Source organism: Pezoporus occidentalis, unplaced genomic scaffold, assembly GCF_034315485.1.
Source record: "Pezoporus occidentalis ecotype Australia unplaced genomic scaffold, CSIRO_AGI_Poc_V1 ctg124, whole genome shotgun sequence".
Classification (NCBI taxonomy): domain Eukaryota; kingdom Metazoa; phylum Chordata; class Aves; order Psittaciformes; family Psittacidae; genus Pezoporus; species Pezoporus occidentalis.
The window spans coordinates 1,950,004-1,965,868 of record NW_026913038.1 but is presented as its reverse complement, the minus strand read 5'-3'; the positions used below and the strand labels follow the sequence as shown (position 1 = coordinate 1,965,868).

General features: G+C 61.5%; 2 protein-coding genes across 3 annotated transcripts; both read left to right on the top strand.

Annotated features, from left to right (window-relative positions):
* Positions 1-2,062: 2,062 nt before the first annotated feature.
* On the top strand, positions 2,063-10,060 carry RGS14 (regulator of G protein signaling 14). The gene is made up of 15 exons (XM_062607629.1): positions 2,063-2,211; positions 3,574-3,595; positions 4,765-4,919; positions 5,026-5,118; positions 5,647-5,790; positions 5,942-6,091; positions 6,281-6,401; positions 6,490-6,614; positions 6,691-6,894; positions 6,981-7,057; positions 7,227-7,353; positions 7,655-7,736; positions 7,902-7,954; positions 8,162-8,276; positions 8,563-10,060. The coding sequence occupies exons 1-15, from the start codon at positions 2,167-2,169 to the stop codon at positions 8,781-8,783; spliced, it is 1,734 nt and encodes a 577-aa protein (XP_062463613.1). The 5' UTR covers positions 2,063-2,166; the 3' UTR covers positions 8,784-10,060.
* A 1,351-nt stretch (positions 10,061-11,411) lies between these two features.
* Positions 11,412-15,856, top strand: SLC34A1 (solute carrier family 34 member 1). Of its 2 annotated transcripts, XM_062607627.1 has the most exons (14): positions 11,412-11,471; positions 11,558-11,630; positions 11,845-11,961; positions 12,110-12,292; positions 12,530-12,658; positions 12,730-12,873; positions 12,983-13,094; positions 13,181-13,376; positions 13,553-13,648; positions 13,758-13,857; positions 14,082-14,249; positions 14,336-14,525; positions 14,685-14,809; positions 14,916-15,856. In XM_062607627.1, exons 1-14 carry the CDS (start codon positions 11,421-11,423, stop codon positions 15,839-15,841), a joined length of 2,610 nt encoding a protein of 869 aa, XP_062463611.1. In that variant the 5' UTR covers positions 11,412-11,420; the 3' UTR covers positions 15,842-15,856. The 2 variants fall into 2 exon arrangements, with proteins under 2 accessions (XP_062463611.1, XP_062463612.1); XM_062607628.1 differs by lacking the exon at positions 11,412-11,471 and having other exon boundaries at positions 11,612-11,630; positions 12,580-12,658.
* Positions 15,857-15,865: the final 9 nt, after the last annotated feature.

Genomic DNA, 15,865 nt, shown 5'->3' with positions numbered 1-15,865 from the left:
CAGCATTAAATAATGCCCTCAGCAAATCCCCCAGCCAGCTGTCGCCCCGCCATCCCCTACCCCCAGAATAAAGCAGGTCCTGCAGGCTGGGGCACTGGGGCACAGGGTATCTCTCTCCCAATGGGACCAGCTGGTGGCTTGGGGATGGCAGCATGGCAGGAGGATGTGTTACCAGACACCACGGGCAGAGCATGGTGATGGGATCCTGGTGCATGGGGCTGACACAGCCTCCTGTGTGAGGAGTGATGCCTCAGCACACCGTCCCATCCCACCTCACACCAACACCCATGAGCTGCCCCCGTGGAGGGCAGCAAGAGGTAACACTGAGGCTGGAGCTGCTCAAGGCCACGTCAGCCACTGCCACAGGTCCCCGCTGCCATCCAAGAGAAACCACCAGGCCCTGGAGCAGGGCGAGGGCTGGGCTGTTGGGAACCGGAGGTCAGGGATGGCACAGGAATGGGCTCCAAAGGGGCACAGGCACCTTGCCCAAGTGGGGTTAAAGGCTCTTCTGTTCACCATCTGCATTAAATACATTAATGAGGCAATGTCTTTGATTCTTTCAGGCCGCAGTTTGGCCCTCAGACCAGGTTTCCTAGCAGAGGTTATCCTTGTGGTGAGGACCGTGAGTCACGCACTCTTGGTGAGACATTCTTATTTATAACTCCTGTTACAAAGCCAAGCCAAACACCACAGCTCTGCTCTAACAAAGGGACAGGGAGCAGCACCATCACCCCCTGCCCCACTGCTGCTCTGAGCTGCAGCAGGGGCCAATGGGGCAGCAGCGGGGACCACACTCCACTACCCCTGCCCATAGACCCCCTGCCAGGGCTGCGGCTGATAATGCCACGCTGCTTTTGTGCATGTTCACAGTGGGAACACTTCATTTTTCTCTGCATAGATCTGCACCCGACTTAATGTTAGGGTTCTGCTTTTGATAGGTTAATCACCCACCTTACGTCCCAGTTACTAGCATTTCCATGAGCAGGTTGCCATGGTGCTCTGCGGTTTATCCTCAAACTGTTAGTTACTTGTATTTTCCTAACAAATATCCTAAAATATCCTTGACTGGTTTGTGGTTGCTGATCAGCATGGAACCCCGACCTTAGGAGATGGGCAAAACTGCTTAGGCATCAGTTTGGTGGCTCCAAGCGGCAAGTCCACTGCTCCTCTGCCGGGCCCTGCCAGCATCCGTGGTGCAGGCAGCTCTCCCTGGCAGCAGCACCGGCACGGCCCTCGGGGCCACCCCCAGGCCCATTGCATGGCACAGGGCTGGGAGCAGCCACATGCCCTGGTTGCACGCGGCTGCCTCCCAGCCCCATGCCGTGCAATGGGCCTGGGGGTGGCCCTGAGGGCCGTGCCGGTGCTGCTGCCAGGGAGATGGGAATGGGATCATGGATATGAATGGAGGCAGGAATAGGGGTGGAGTTGGGGATGGGTATTGGGATGGTGACAGGGACAGGGATAGGGATGGGGACTGGAATGGGAATGCAGTTAGGAACAGGGATGCAGATATGGATGCAGATGGAGGCAGGGGTAAGGACAGGGATGGGAACAGAAATGGAGATGTAGATGTGGATGGGAACAGGGATGCAGACAGGGATGGGGTTGTGGATGTGGATGCAGATGGAGATGGGGAAAGGGATAGGGATGGGGATAGAGATGTGGATGTGGATGGGAACAGGATGCAGGCAGAGGTGGGGTCATGGATGTAGATGCAGATGGAGATGGGGAAAGGGATAGGGATGGGGATAGAGATGTGGATGTGGATGGGAACAGGATGCAGGCAGAGATGGGGTCATGGATGTAGATGCAGATGGAAATGGGGAAAGGGATGAAGATGTGGATGTGGACGGGAACAGGGATGCAGACAGAGATGGGGCCACGGATGTGGATGCAGATGGCGGCAGGGACGGGGATGCGGCGGGGCAGCGGCACCGCCTGTCGCGGCGCTGGAGCCGGTGCCTGCCGGGGCGGTGCAGGGGCCGGTGGCGGCGGCGCGGGGCGGGAGGGCGGCTCCGCTCCCCCCGCTGCGGTCTCGGTTCCCAAGGCGACACTTCCTGTGGCAGCCGAAAGCGGTAGTGCCGGGGAGCGCCGGGAGAGCCGCGCCGGGGATGCTGCGGGGCCGCGGGCCGCGCCGGTAGCGCGCTCGGCCGGGCGGTGCCAGGCATGCAGGGCAAGGCCAAGCTGCTGCTGGTCCACAACGGCCACATGGTGAGTCCCTGCCTGGCCACGGGCGCCGCTCTCCATCCCCCGGGGATGCCCCACCCGGCGGCACGGACTGGGACCGGGAACCGGGCAGGCGGGGGAGCGTGGGGTGGATAACGGGCAGGCAGAGGGCTGTATAGGGCTGGGTAGGAGGCAGGCGGGGCATTGTGCAGCTGAGTGCCGGGCAGGCAGAGGGGTGTATGGGGCTGGGCAGGAGGCAGGCACTGTGCAGCTGGGTACCGGGCAGGCACAGGGGTGTGGGGTGGATAAAGGCAGGTGAAAATTCTGGGGCTGGGCACTGCACTTGGGTATTCAAAGCAAGCAGAGATGTAGAGGGGTATTAGGGCAGACAGCAGTATAGGAGCAGGCAGGGAGGGACATATGGGGATGGAGTAATAAGCAGACAGGGGTTTATGAGTCTGAGACAGCAATGTAAGTGGGGGTGTATGGCACTGGGGTAATGGACAAACAGTGGCATATGGGGATGGGGTTACAAGAATTAACAGTGCTGGGATGGGGAAGAGCAAGGAGCCGGCAAGATAGAGATATGTGGGGCTGGAGTAAGGGGCGTGGCAGCGGGATATGGGGTGGGGAAGAAAGGAGAGGGAAGAGTGGGATAGTGAGGCTGGGGTGTGTGGGTCTGGGATGGGGACAAGCAGGCGGTGTGCAGGGTAGGCTGGGGTGTGTGGGGCTGGCAGGGTGGGGAGAACTTCAGTAGGGCCCCAGGCAGGCGATGAGAGGCAGCACCTCTTGGCTGGGCTTTGACTGTGGAGGCTCTGCCCATGTCCCTGCTTGCTGTGGGTCCTGGGGTACCACGTCCCCATGGCTGGTATCTGGGATGGCCCAAGGGGTGCTGTAGGGCTTCCTGTCCTGCTGAGCCCTGGGCTAGCAGCTTCCAGTCCCTAGTTTGGGGCATCTGCAACTCCAGTAGCCCCGGCCCCAAGGAAGGAGGGAGCAGGCAGTTTGCCTGCCTAGGGCTGTGGTTGTCCTTCCTTCCCTCCCCTCCTCCCCTCCTCTTCCTGTGCTGAGGAGGCTGCTTCTCTCCTCTCTGGGCAGCGGTGGCAGGGTTACATCCGATAGCATCTGCCCTTTCCCAGCTGCTGGCCTGGCCCCAGGGAAGTAGATGTGCAGGAGGTGGAAGAAAAGCGGTGCATCCCTTGTAACCCCCCACCCCTGCTCACTGCTGTCCTGCCTCTGCCATGGGACAGCCGTTCTGGTTCCAGCTATCACAAGAGCAGTGTTTGCAGGCAACCTGTGTCCTGGGTTTGGACTGGTCTTGCCCTGGTGGTGCTGCTCACCTGGGTACCGCTCCACCACGCTGGCAGGTGCCGTGTGGCCCCTCTCACCTCTCTTCTCTCCATCCCACAGGGTCCGGCTGTGTCAGATGGAGGTAAGACTGCTCTTTGTTCTGCTGGAGCCCAGCATCATCGGCAGGGGAGGGGGAAGCCAGAGGCAGCATGATGCCAGGGGCAAGGAGCCAGCAGAGAGCCAGGTCCTGTGTCAGCACAGGCTGTGCCATGGGCGAGTGCATGGCCGGGCCCCCGCGGTGCTGGGATGAGCCCTCTGAAAGGGACTCACCATACCCCCATTCATCCCATTGTGCCTGTCCCTCCTGCTCAGCTGGCACCCTTGGGTGCTGAGGGCTGAGAGGCTTCCTGGGGCAAGCAGAACCTGGGTACCAGACAGCCCCCGGCTTCCTGAGGGAGTCTGTCCATCTGTCTCGTTGTGTATCAGATATCTCAGTCCATTCACCCATCTCCGTCCCGCTGCAGGATCCTTCCAATGCGGGATGCTGGTGGCTGATGTTCCCACAGGCAGAGTGTGTGCACTTACCCCCTGTTCTGGACAGGAGGGAAAGGGTGGGGAGCCCAGCAAAGCAGGAGCCTGACTCCTCCTCTGCTCCTGCCAGCTTTGCTGGGAGAGACCTTTACCTTCTCTTGCAAATGACTCTCTTGCCAGTTGCTCACCAGCCAAACCAGTTCAAAAGCTGGAGTTGCCCCTGGGAACTTCCATCTTTTTGATGGAGGGATTACATTGGAATGCTTGGTCACCTTGGGTTTCCCCAGGAGAGGGTTTCCTCTGGGTTGGGAGCTGGAGATGACACTTTCTGTGCCCTCCTCTCACTGGGTTTGTTCCTCGTCATGGCTGGAGGAATGGTGAACGAAATCAGGACCCCTACCCATCCTCTGAGCTTCCCTCCATGCTGTGTGCATCCCAGGTCCCCTTCCTCCCCACTTTCCCTCCCTGGCTGGGTGCCTTCCCCACACATCCGCTTTGTTCCCCTGGGAAGTGAGTCACTGGTGGAGTCATGGTGACACAGGGAGGAGAGGCCAGTGCTGGCAGGGAGGCTGTCGTGCCAGAAAGCGCCAGCTCTGCCATCACCAGCTCAACCCACCAAGGATGCTGCTGTGATGCTCCTTGTGCTCCCTGTCTGAGGGCTGCTGGCTCTGCTTGGGATGAGGTGGATGAAACTGATGTAGATACAGAGAGCTGCTGGTGACATGGGAGTGACACTGGGGAGCACCCAGGCTGCCAGGACTGACCCTTTTTCTCTCTCAGAGTTAAACGCCTCCAGGGCCCGCGGCAGCAACCACAGTGTGAACAGCCTGCCGGGACCCTCTGCCTGCTGCAGCTCTGCTCCGGGGTCTGTGGTCAGCTGGGCTGAATCCTTCGAGACGCTGCTGCAGGACCGTGTGGCTGTCACCTACTTCACTGTGAGTGCCACAGCCCAGTCCTTGGTCCCTGCTCCTTCTCACCACTGGCACCGGCTGCCCCACAGTCCCGGTGCCAGCCAGGCCAGCAGCTCCCTCTGCCCCACAGGAGTTCCTCAAAAAGGAGTTCAGCGCTGAAAATGTCTACTTCTGGCAGGCATGCGAGCGGTTCCAGCAGATCCCGGCCAGCAACACGCAGCAGGTACTGGCCTCCGTGCAGCCATGGTCACAGAGCTGCTGGGAGGAGGTGGGCAGGGATGGGAGTAGCTGTCGTGCCTGCATGTCCCAGCAGACCCCTGCTGTGGGAGGCTGAGCAGGCTGGGTGCTCTTGTGGGAGGAATAAGGAGATGGATGTGATGTGTATCTGAAGGGTGTGCTTCTCCGTCGTGGAGTGGCCAGAGGGTCGAGAGTGCTGCTGGCAGGAAAAGAGAGTCCAAGGGCAGAGAGCTGGATTGGGATCATGGGGACAGATCCACACAGCTGGAGGGACAGTTCCTGCCTTCAGCTGTATGTCTGTGGAGAGACTGGTGTGTTGCGCCCAGAGCTTGGCACTGGGTGGGAATGCCTGGCTCCAGTGCCCATCCTGAAGCCCAGGTACCGACCTGGTCCCAAGGGGACACTCAGTCCTTCAGGGCTCAGGTTCCTCCATGGGGTGAACCAGGAGCTCCCTGCAGGGTAGCAGTGAGGAAGGGGCTCCTGGCCTCGGCCTGACCCCCCTGCTCCCCTCCAGCTGGCCCAGGAGGCACGGCGGATCTACGATGAGTTCCTCTCCAGCCACTCCATCAGTCCCGTGAACATCGACAAGCAGGCCTGGATTGGGGAGGAGATGCTGGCCACCCCCTCCCCAGACATGTTTCGCACCCAGCAGCTCCAGGTACAAGAGCACCTGCAGGGTGGGAGCTTTGGGACCACCCCACACATCACCCAGCATCGCTGCTGTCACCATGGGGCTGTGCCACGGGGCAGTGGCTGGGGCGAGCTGTGGGTGGGCCGGGGTCTTGAGCACACACGTCCTCCTTTTGCAGATCTTTAACCTGATGAAGTTTGACAGCTACACACGCTTCGTGAAATCCCCACTCTACCAGGCCTGCCTGCGGGCAGAGAGCCAGGGGCAGCCCCTGCCCGACCTGCGGCCCCACTCCCGCAGCAGCAGCCCTCCGCCCGACCTCAGCAAGGTGAGTGGGGTGGGAAGGAGGGGACGAGGGCCTGTCCCTTCACCTGAGAAAATGATGTTGGGTCCCTTCCTTGCTGCTCGGAGCAAACCCAGTCCCAGGCTGAGGACAGACAAGCAGGCAGGGGACTAGCGAAAGGGAAGGGGCAGCCTCGGATGTCCCCATGCTGAGATGCTTCTCTGTTCACCCCAGAAGTCAAAGCTGAAGCTGGGCAAGTCCCTGCCTCTGGGTGTGGAGACGGCAGGCAGTGGTGCCAACCGCAGCCCCCGCCGCTCCTTCAGGAAGGGAGAGCGGAGGGAGCCCTCCTGGGCAGGTAGGTGCTGTGCCGAGTGGGGCAGAGGGACCACACCACCCCCAGACAGTGTCTGTATTCCCTATCACTGTCCTTCTGTCTGTCCTAGATGGGGGAGAAGGTGGTGGGAGTGCCATGCTGTGGCGGGAGTCCCAGGGCTCACTCAACTCCTCTGCCAGCCTGGACCTGGGCTTCCTGTCTTCAGGAAGCACGGCCCCAAGCCCCTGGACAGAGGTGAGTTGTCCCCATGCCGGCCCCACGGCATCACGCTGCCACCGGCTGGGCTCATCGCGCCGCATCGCTCCTGCAGGGCCATCGGAAGAGTCTGGGCGGCAGTGAGGCAGAGCTGCCAGCCAAGCCCATGAAGTACTGCTGTGTGTACCTGCCTGATGGCACGGCCTCGCTGGCCTCCATCCGGCCTGGCCACTCCATCCGTGACATGCTGGCGGGGATTTGTGAGAAACGTGGCTTCAGCCTCCCCGACATCAAGGTCTACCTGGTGGGGAATGAGCAGGTAGGAGGGGCAGAGAGGAATGTTGCCTCCAGGCTGGGACCACGGGCTGTTTTGCTTGCTCTCTCCTTATGGTTTGGCTTTTGCAGAAAGCGCTGGTGCTGGACCAGGAGTGCTCCGTATTGGCAGACCAGGAAGTGAAGCTGGAGAACAGGATAAGCTTTGAGTGAGTGGGAGCTTTGGGGCTGATGCTGTTTCTCATACGTCTGGTCCACATCATGTGCAGCCATGCACTGTGACCCACACCCAACTGCCCCCAGGCAGTCCCAAACCCCTTGCTCTGCCCCTGCCTGTCTGTGTTTGCCTCCAGGCAGCCTCTTCTCCCCCATCCACAGCCTGGAAATCTCCTCCCTCAAGAAGACCATCCGCATCACAGCAAAGTCAACCAAGCGCATCCGGGAAGCTCTGCAGCCTGTGCTGGGGAAGTACGGTGTGAGCGTGGAGCTGGTGCTGCTGCGGAGGGTGAGCACTCACCCAGCCTCCTGCAGACAGGATCCCGGGGGGGGAAACAGGTCTGGGGCTTGGGCCAGGGGCTGTTGAGGAGCAGTGGTCTGTACTGCAGGCACATGGAGGGATGCCAATGTTTTAGATGGGCCATGGCACCACATCCACTGTGAGCTTGAGAGGGGGACCCATGGGTGTGCTCTGCACTGTCCAGCCCATGACCCAGCAGGGTCTGGCTGGGGAGCTCACAGGTTCTTCAGCCTGGCTGCCTTTGCCATGCCACAGCGAGTGTGACACTTGCTGGTCCTTCACATTGCAGCAAGGTGAGCTGGCTGCCCTGGACCTCGAGATGCTGGTCAGCACAGTGGCTGCTCAGAAACTTGTCCTGGAAACGCCAGCAGGTAAAGTGTCCTCCTCCAAGCCATGTTCCACCACAGAGCACTCACAGGGCCAGGCTGCTTTCTGCTGGCCATAGCTCCTGCTCCGTGGGATGGGCTTTATCCCGTCACAGTCTGGGCCAGGATTGGGGTACTGGCATGAGACACTGAGCATCACTTATCTTGCAGACATGCGAGTGACAGGGAGTGCTGCGGCTGCCCCATCCCCACTCAGGAGTGAGGTGAGCTCAAATCCCACTGCCCTGCTCAGGGATGCCCCAAGGCTGCTGCCATGGTCCATGGGGAACATATGTCCTGCTGCAACACTGGCACATAGCACAGGGCTGGACAGAGGGCAAGAAGGGGGGAGCCAGGCTGTGGGAGGGTGATGGGGATGTGGCAGTGCTGCCTCCTTGCCCCATGGGTGAAGCCTGGGCTGCTCATCACAGGAGGGAAGCCCAACAGGAGAAGAGCCTGATACACTGTGGGAGATGTCTTCCTCCTTCTCTCGGGCCCATTCTTCTGCTGCCACAAACCTGAACCGCCGCACCTATGACCTGGAAGGTGAGAGCTGGTGTGTCTGAAACCTGAGGGGCTGGCACAAAACATGGGGTGAGAGACTCAGGGCCCCCAGTCTGCTGGGGGTGGATGCAGTGTCCTGTGAAGCTGGGCATGAGCTGTGAGGGCCCCAGGGTTCCCTGGTATGCTGGGGATATGCATGGGTGCTGGCATGGAGCAGGGACAAGGTGTGGGTGCTGTACCTGTGACATGTTCAGGGTCACATCAGTTGGTGAGGGCAGCTGTTAGCACAAGAGCCCAAGTGCCAGGCACACAACCTCCATTCCCCCAGGGCTCGTGGAGCTGCTGAACCGTGCCCAGAGCTGCCGGGCCAACGACCAACGTGGGCTGCTCTCCAAGGAGGACCTGGTCTTGCCTGACTTCCTCCAGCTCCCTGAGCAGGACAGCAGCGCCTGCGAGGGGCCGGATCGCCCGGGCTCTGAGGGGAGCAGCCATCCCCAGCCCGCAGAACCCATTCCAGTTCAGCCTCCAGTTGACCACGAGCTCCGATGAGTTCTGCTGCACGTCTGCACCGGTGCGTGGTGCCCTCGGGCCATGCCGGGGTTCAACATGGGCTCAACCAGCCCCTGCCCTGCACTGCCAACACTGCCCGGACCACAGATCCTCCACGTCCTGCCCCAAACTGTCGTGTCGTGTCACTGTGAGTGGTTGAGCAGCTGCCATTGCCCCTCAGTGGGTCACATCCTGGTGCACGTTAAGGGTGTCCTGTACATAGTTTGAACCCTCGTTGCAAAGCACTTTGCAACATCTCACGTGCCTGGCACTGTCCTACCCAGTGCCTGTGGCAGAGCTGCCCGCCCAGCAAATCCTGCCTGTGCTGGGCTGGCAGAGCCCCACTGACTGTTTGGGTAGGGAAAGCACCCTTCTAACCAAAAGGTGTTCAGGATAGAAAGGGTGGGGTGGCAGCCCCAACCCTAGTGCTGTGGGCAGGCAGGGTCAGAAGTGTCCAGAGCTGCGGGCTGGATCTGGTCCCTGACCCTGCAGGAATAGGGATTCCCCATAGTTGGAGTGCATGGTCCTGCAGGCCCTGCAGAGCAGGTTGTTACTGTCCACACTGTGTGAGTATGGCTGGGCCTGATAATGCCATGACAGCACTGCTGTGGAGCAGGGTGCCTGGTTCCTGCGCCACACAGACCACAGGTCGTGCCAAAGGAGCCTTTCTCCCCCCTGCAGAGAGACCCTGTGGCTCCTGGGTGTCTGCTGAAGCAACCCACAGGAGCAGATCCCAGTAGGTCCCCTGCCCCAGCCTGGTCAGGACTGGAGGTGTTCAGCTCTCTAATGCCAGAGGAATGCAGCATCCCTGGGTGCTGAGCATCTCAGCCTGTGTGCAGGTACCCAGCGTGTGCCCAGCCTGCCATCTCTGCCAGCGGCTGGGCTGGGCTGTAACCTTGAGCCCAGCTCTGCCAGACCTGGCTGTGCTCTACAGGTCCCCATCCCCAGCAGCCCCATGTCCCCAGAGGTCCCAGGTCCAGTCTGTGATGGAAGCATTCCCCCCAACAGCCAAGTGATCCCTCCATTGTCCTCACATGCTGGGGCCCTGCTTGGCTGTGCCCTGGGGTCACCGCTCTGCCACCACTGCCCGGCAAGAGACAGAGGGTGACCCAAGGTAGCCCTGTAGCTCACGCAGGGACAAGGGCCATGGCCACCCAGCCCCACACTGCCGTGGCCAGCTGCAGCCCTGCAGCCCTGTTCACAGCCCTCTGTGTCTGTGGTGCTGCTCAGTCCTGTCTGTCCTGTGAAACCAGGGGAAATAAAAAGCATTGCCTTGACGTGCATTCCTCTCCTTCCTCCACCACTGAAGCCAGACGGTACTTTTCCGGGCAGTAATGTCCCTCCAGCCTTCCCATACCCCGCAGAGCCACCCCAGGGCCAGGGCAGGGCTGGAGTCAGCCCTCGGCTCTAGTGCCACCCTGCCCTGCAGCAAGGAGCGGTGCCAGGAGCTTGTTTTCCCAGCACTGCTGATGGTGTAGGGGAAGCTGTGGGGCCGGCATGGCCAAGGACTTCAGCCCTGACCCTGTCAATGAGTGACAGCCAGAGCTGCCAGGGCCTCACTGCGTTAATGATTGTGTGGCAGCCAGCCAAGAGCCCCCGGGCACAGGGCAAGTGCGGACACTGTCCTCCAGCCCACTGCAGCCTGGCACAGGGCTCTGTGGGTGCCACTGGCTGCGCCCCATGAACAAACAGGTCCCCAACCCTCTGCCTCTGCTGTGTACCCTGCTGTGGCACCTCCCTGGCGTTTGGCTCCATTGGTTTGTGACCTGGTGGAGGCTCAGTGATGGTCCAGCAGTGGCAGGAGCACCCTGGGGTACCCAAGGGACCTCCACTTGCTCTCCCCATACAATTGCAGCTGGCTTGTCTGTGGTGATGGGTCCTGGGAGTGCCCAGTGATGGAGGCATGAGGATGTGGTGATTGTGTGGACTCTCTATGCCCACTCCCCGCAGTCACTGGGCCGGAGGAGCCTTTGGCCCTTGGCTCTCCCCGGGCAGACGTGGACAGGAGCTGACTGAGCACCCTGTGGGTGGATGGAAACTTGGCTAGAGGTGCGTAAACAGCAGGTAATGATAAACATCATCGAGGAGGTGGTGACAGCAGCGCTGGCGTCGCTCCCCTCCTGCCCACCCTATCACACATGCTGGGAAAACGCAGTCTCTGCCTCATGCAGCCCTCACAGTGCTGCAGGTTGTTCTACACCGAGCTGCTGGCATGGGTTGAGACAGGCCATGTGGCACCATCACCAGCAGCGACAGGGCACAAGGATCACACTGATGCTGATGTAACCCACCACCAATGCCCAGGCAGCGAGGACTACACGTCCTGTGCAGAACTGATACTCAGATGGTTCCAAGGAAGGTGGATGTATGTGTGGCCTCTCCTCCAGTTTGGGACACTTTGACAGCACCAGCACTGAGCCCTCCTCCTCTGGTGCAGGGCATGAAGAACCCAGCACCAAGTGATGGAGAGCTGAGGCTGCTCTAGCATTGCCTCTCAGGCACTGGGCTCCAGCTCTGCCTTGTCTGACCTCCTACCACTGGCTGCCACTTGCTCAAGGCCGATGCTGAGCCTCAGGCAGGGAGAGGTGCACCGGTACCCGGTGCCATGTGCCCTATCCCACCGCAGTGCTGCAGCTGATGGGGATGCTGTGGGGTTACCCATTAACTGCAGGAATTTCTGGGGAGGAGGTGAGCGGCGAGCAGAGGCGAGGGGCAATGCAGGCTCCTTAGACTTTGCTCTTGGCATGAGTATAAAGGGCTGTGGTGTTTCGCAGGCTACTTCGCTGGAGAGACATGTGGATGTGGCATGTGGACACAGTGCTGCCCTGAGTGCCAGGCCAGCCTCAGGTGAGCAGGCCACTGGGCAGGAGTGGTCCCCTCCCCATGTCTCCTGCCTGCCTTTGCAGGAGCTCACTGGGCTGGCACGGTGGTGACTGGTGGGCCAGGGGACCACTGGGTGATGGGATGGTGCTCCTCGGTGGTGCCGGCACTGCAGGGATTGGGGAGGCTTGTGGTGGTCATTGCAGCACAGCTGTGCTGACACGTGGCTGCCTCTGCTCAGCCTCAGCAGGAGCGATGCTGCCGTACCACAGGGAGAGCCCGGTGCTGCCTCGCTGCCCGGTGCGGGCAGGAAGGGTGATGCACGGGCCCCAGTTCGCATACTGCCCCAGCCCCCAAGGTAGGTGCCCCCAGTCTCCTCCTCCTCCTCCTCCTCTTCCTCACCCCGCTGTGCTCAGCTCTGCTTCTGGCCAGATCCTGGCCCAGGCAGTTCCCGGCTCTCCTCTACAGGAGGATGGGGCTGTAACACGGTTGTCCCCTCTCCCCAGCCCTGCACCGGCTGCCGGGTGCCCACTCCTGCCCCTTCACTGTGGGAGCGGTGCCTTGCCCTGACCATGGCTTCCTCTGTCCCGGCTCCCCGGGGCGCCTGCGCGAGGGCCGGGAGCGGTACGAGCTGGACACGCTGCCCTGGCAGGGGCCCCGGCTTGGTCTGGATGAGCTGCAGAAGCCAGGTGAGACCCCGGGCACACAGCACCCAGGTTGGGGAACACCACAGAGACCTGCCAGAGGGAGGCAGGGGGTACAAGGTACTCAAGGGTGGGAGGAGATGGATGGGACCCAGGGAGTGGTGGCATGGCTGGGGACACGAGCCCCATCCTGCCATGGGAGGATGGTGTAGGGCTGCGAGAGCCCAGGGAGCCAGGGCTGCGCCACAACCAGTGTTTAACACTTTCTCTTGTCTTGTGCAGAGCTGGGGTACTGGGCCAGGGTCCAGTCCATCTGTGTCTCCCTTCTCAAGGTGCCCCTGATGTTCGGGTTCCTGTACCTCTTCGTGTGCTCCCTGGATGTTCTCAGCTCTGCCTTCCAGCTGGCTGGAGGTAGGGTGGTGGGGGTGCCTGGGTGCCTGGCATCCACCGTGCCAGCATGCTGCTGCTCATGCTCCTTGCAGGCAAGGTGGCAGGAGACATCTTCAAGGACAACGCCATCCTCTCCAACCCCGTGGCTGGGCTGGTGGTGGGCATCCTGGTGACTGTGCTGGTGCAGAGCTCCTCCACCTCCACCTCCATCATCGTCAGCATGGTCTCCTCAGGATGTGAGTGCACCCACAGGACTCCTGGGTTACCTGAGACTGGGAATAGGGTAGCTGGATGGGATCACCCTGAGCCAAGCCACATGGGGCTAACAGGTCTCTGTGTCCCCAGTGCTGGAGGTGCGCTCTGCAATCCCCATCATCATGGGCTCCAACATTGGCACCTCCGTCACCAACACCATTGTGGCCCTCATGCAGGCTGGTGACCGCAGTGAGTTCAAACGGTGAGAGCTGGTCAGGGCAGAGGGACTTGGGGGGCTGGGAGCTGCTCCCCAGGGGCCACCCTATGGTGATGGCTTCCTCTGCACAGGGCCTTTGCCGGTGCCACGGTGCACGACTGCTTCAACTGGCTGTCAGTGCTGGTGCTGCTGCCGCTGGAGGTGGCGACAGGGTACCTGCACCACGTCACTCGCCTGGTGGTGGCCACCTTCAACATCCGTAGTGGGAAGGATGCCCCTGATCTGCTGAAGATCATCACAGAGCCCTTCACCAAGCTCATCATCCAGGTCTCTTCAGCTGTGGCGTCCCCAGGGGTGGTGTTCCCAGGCTGGTGGATGTCCCTTTGACCGTGGTTGTACCCAAGCATCCCCAGGCCAACAGTGGTGCCCCCATCCCAGTGATGTCCCCAGGCTGCGGGTGCTGTCAGCCCCAAGGGCCCCCTCCAACCCATGTGTTGTTGCAGCTGGACAAGTCAGTGATCACCGGCATTGCAACGGGGGATGAGAGCCTGCGCAACCGGAGCCTCATCCGCATCTGGTGTGGTCCTGCACATGTGCAGGTGAGCAGCCCATGGCTCTGCTGGGGCCACTAAACCATCCCATGGAGCGTGGCAGGAGGGCAGGGGCTGAGGATTCTGTGGAGGCACTGCAAACACCCTCTCCCTGCAGACAGCTGCTGTGGAGCTTGCTCCCCCCCTGAACTGCACAGGCCCTGGCCACTGCAGCACCAAGGGCCTCGAGAGCCTCCAAAACATCACCAGGCAGAAGTGTGAGTGGGGCTTGGGCAGCACTGGGGAGCAGAGGTCATGAGGCTGGGGGGGTGCAGATGGGACTGGGGCTGGAGAGATGCTGGGCATGGGGCTGGAGCAGTGATGTGATGTAGGGCCAAGACATGTTGGGGCTGGGGTCCAGGTGTGGGGCTGTCCTGGAGGGCAGGTTTGTGAGCAGGGCCAGGCCGGCCCCAGCTCCTCTCCCAGCCATGCTGTGGGGCAGGTGAGCACCTCTTCACTGACACGCCGCTGCCTGACCTGGCCGTGGGGCTGGTGCTGCTGGCCGGGTCCCTTGTCGTGCTCTGCACATGCCTCATCCTCCTGGTCAAACTCCTCAACTCCCTGCTCAAGGGGCAAGTGGCTAAAGCCATCCAGAAGGTCATCAACACCGGTGAGTGCGATGGAACCCTGCCTGCCCCAGTCTCCATCCCTATCCCCGCCTTCCATCCCCACAGACCCCTCCCCATCACCATCCAGGAGCTACAGGCTGCTCCCAGCTGATGTGTCCATGTCTATGCTTGCGTCCATGCCCATGCCCATGTCATGGCAGACCTCCCGCACCCGCTCAGCTGGCTCACCGGGTACTTCGCCATGGTGGTGGGTGCTGGGATGACCTTTGTGGTGCAGAGCAGCTCTGTCTTCACCTCAGCCATCACACCCCTGATAGGTGAGTCCCAGCCATGCCTTGTCCCTGCCATGTGCTGCTCCCAGCCACAGTGGCCCATTGGTGCTAATTGGAGGGGTGAGAGGAGCTGTGCCTCTTTGTGAGACTGTGGGAATGGCACTGGTGAGGAGTGATGGGACGGGATGGGTGCCTGTCCCACAGGCCTAGGGGTGATCAGCATCGAGCGCGCCTACCCACTGACCCTGGGCTCCAACATTGGCACCACCACCACCGCCATCCTGGCTGCCCTGGCCAGCCCGGGGGACAAGCTGGCAAGCTCCTTCCAGGTACAGGCAACCCCGGAGGCATAGCTGGGCTGGCGGGGGGCACTGGGCAAAGCAGGGGCTGGGGGAAGCCCATGTGCCTGACCCCCTTGTGATGCCATCCCTGCAGATCGCCCTCTGCCACTTCTTCTTCAACATCTCCGGCATCCTGCTGTGGTACCCCCTGCCCTTCACCCGCCTGCCCATCCGCATGGCCAAGGCGCTGGGCGAGCGCACGGCCAAGTACCGCTGGTTTGCCGTGCTGTACCTCATCATCTGCTTCCTCCTGCTGCCCTCCCTCATCTTTGGCATCTCTATGGCGGGCTGGCGGGCACTGGTGGGGGTGGGCGCACCCTTCCTCAGCCTCCTGTTCTTCGTGGGGTTGGTGAATGTGCTGCAGGCACACAGCCCTGGCCGCCTGCCCAAATGCCTGCAGACCTGGGACTTCCTCCCCACCTGGATGCACTCATTGCAGCCCCTGGACCGGCTCATCACCAGGGCCACCCTCTGCTGCACCGACCGCTGCCGCAGCCCCGAGGGCTGGGAGGAGCGCGAGGGCCCTCCCCGGGACAAGGCCAGGCTGGGGCTGGACAACCCCATGCTCTCCTACCCCGAGGAGGTGCCCGGCTCCACCGTCCGGATGGGCTCCCCTCGCCCGCTCCCACACGGAGCCACCCGGCTCTAGCCGGCACCGCTGCTTCCATGGCTGCCCGGTTTCCTCCATCCCTTCTCAGCTGGTGTCTAATAAATGCTGAGCACCTGCGCCCTGCATGTGTGTCTCTGGCTCCTGCCTCTGCAAACCCTGTCAGAACCACAGTCAGAGCCACCGGTACCAGACACCCACCATGCACCCTCCTGTCCGTACACCACCCCTGCACAGCCCAGCCCTGCGTGGTGCCCAGCACACCACACGCTGCACCCATCACACTGCTGGTGCAATGGGGACACACACTGACAAAGCCACAACCGAACCCTGCACCTGCAGTTTGCAGCCAGATTGTACCAAAGTGTCATGGGCAGCATCTTCTCTCACCTGCCTCGTCCCCAGAGGGCTGAGATGGCCGGGTCTATGTCACACTA

What these genes read in the sequence shown, in the direction of transcription:
- RGS14 (XM_062607629.1), top strand. Translation starts at nt 2,167, where the DNA reads ATGCAGGGCAAGGCCAAGCTGCTGCTGGTCCACAACGGCCACATG. An exon ending in CTCCGCCCGACCTCAGCAAG is followed by an intron (nt 6,092 to 6,280) that starts GTGAGTGGGGTG and finishes TGTTCACCCCAG; the next exon opens with AAGTCAAAGCTGAAGCTGGG. An exon ending in GAGAACAGGATAAGCTTTGA is followed by an intron (nt 7,058 to 7,226) that starts GTGAGTGGGAGC and finishes CCCCATCCACAG; the next exon opens with CCTGGAAATCTCCTCCCTCA.
- SLC34A1 (XM_062607627.1), top strand. Translation starts at nt 11,421, where the DNA reads ATGGGGATGCTGTGGGGTTACCCATTAACTGCAGGAATTTCTGGGGAG. An exon ending in ATACTGCCCCAGCCCCCAAG is followed by an intron (nt 11,962 to 12,109) that starts GTAGGTGCCCCC and finishes CCCTCTCCCCAG; the next exon opens with CCCTGCACCGGCTGCCGGGT. An exon ending in GACCGCAGTGAGTTCAAACG is followed by an intron (nt 13,095 to 13,180) that starts GTGAGAGCTGGT and finishes TCCTCTGCACAG; the next exon opens with GGCCTTTGCCGGTGCCACGG.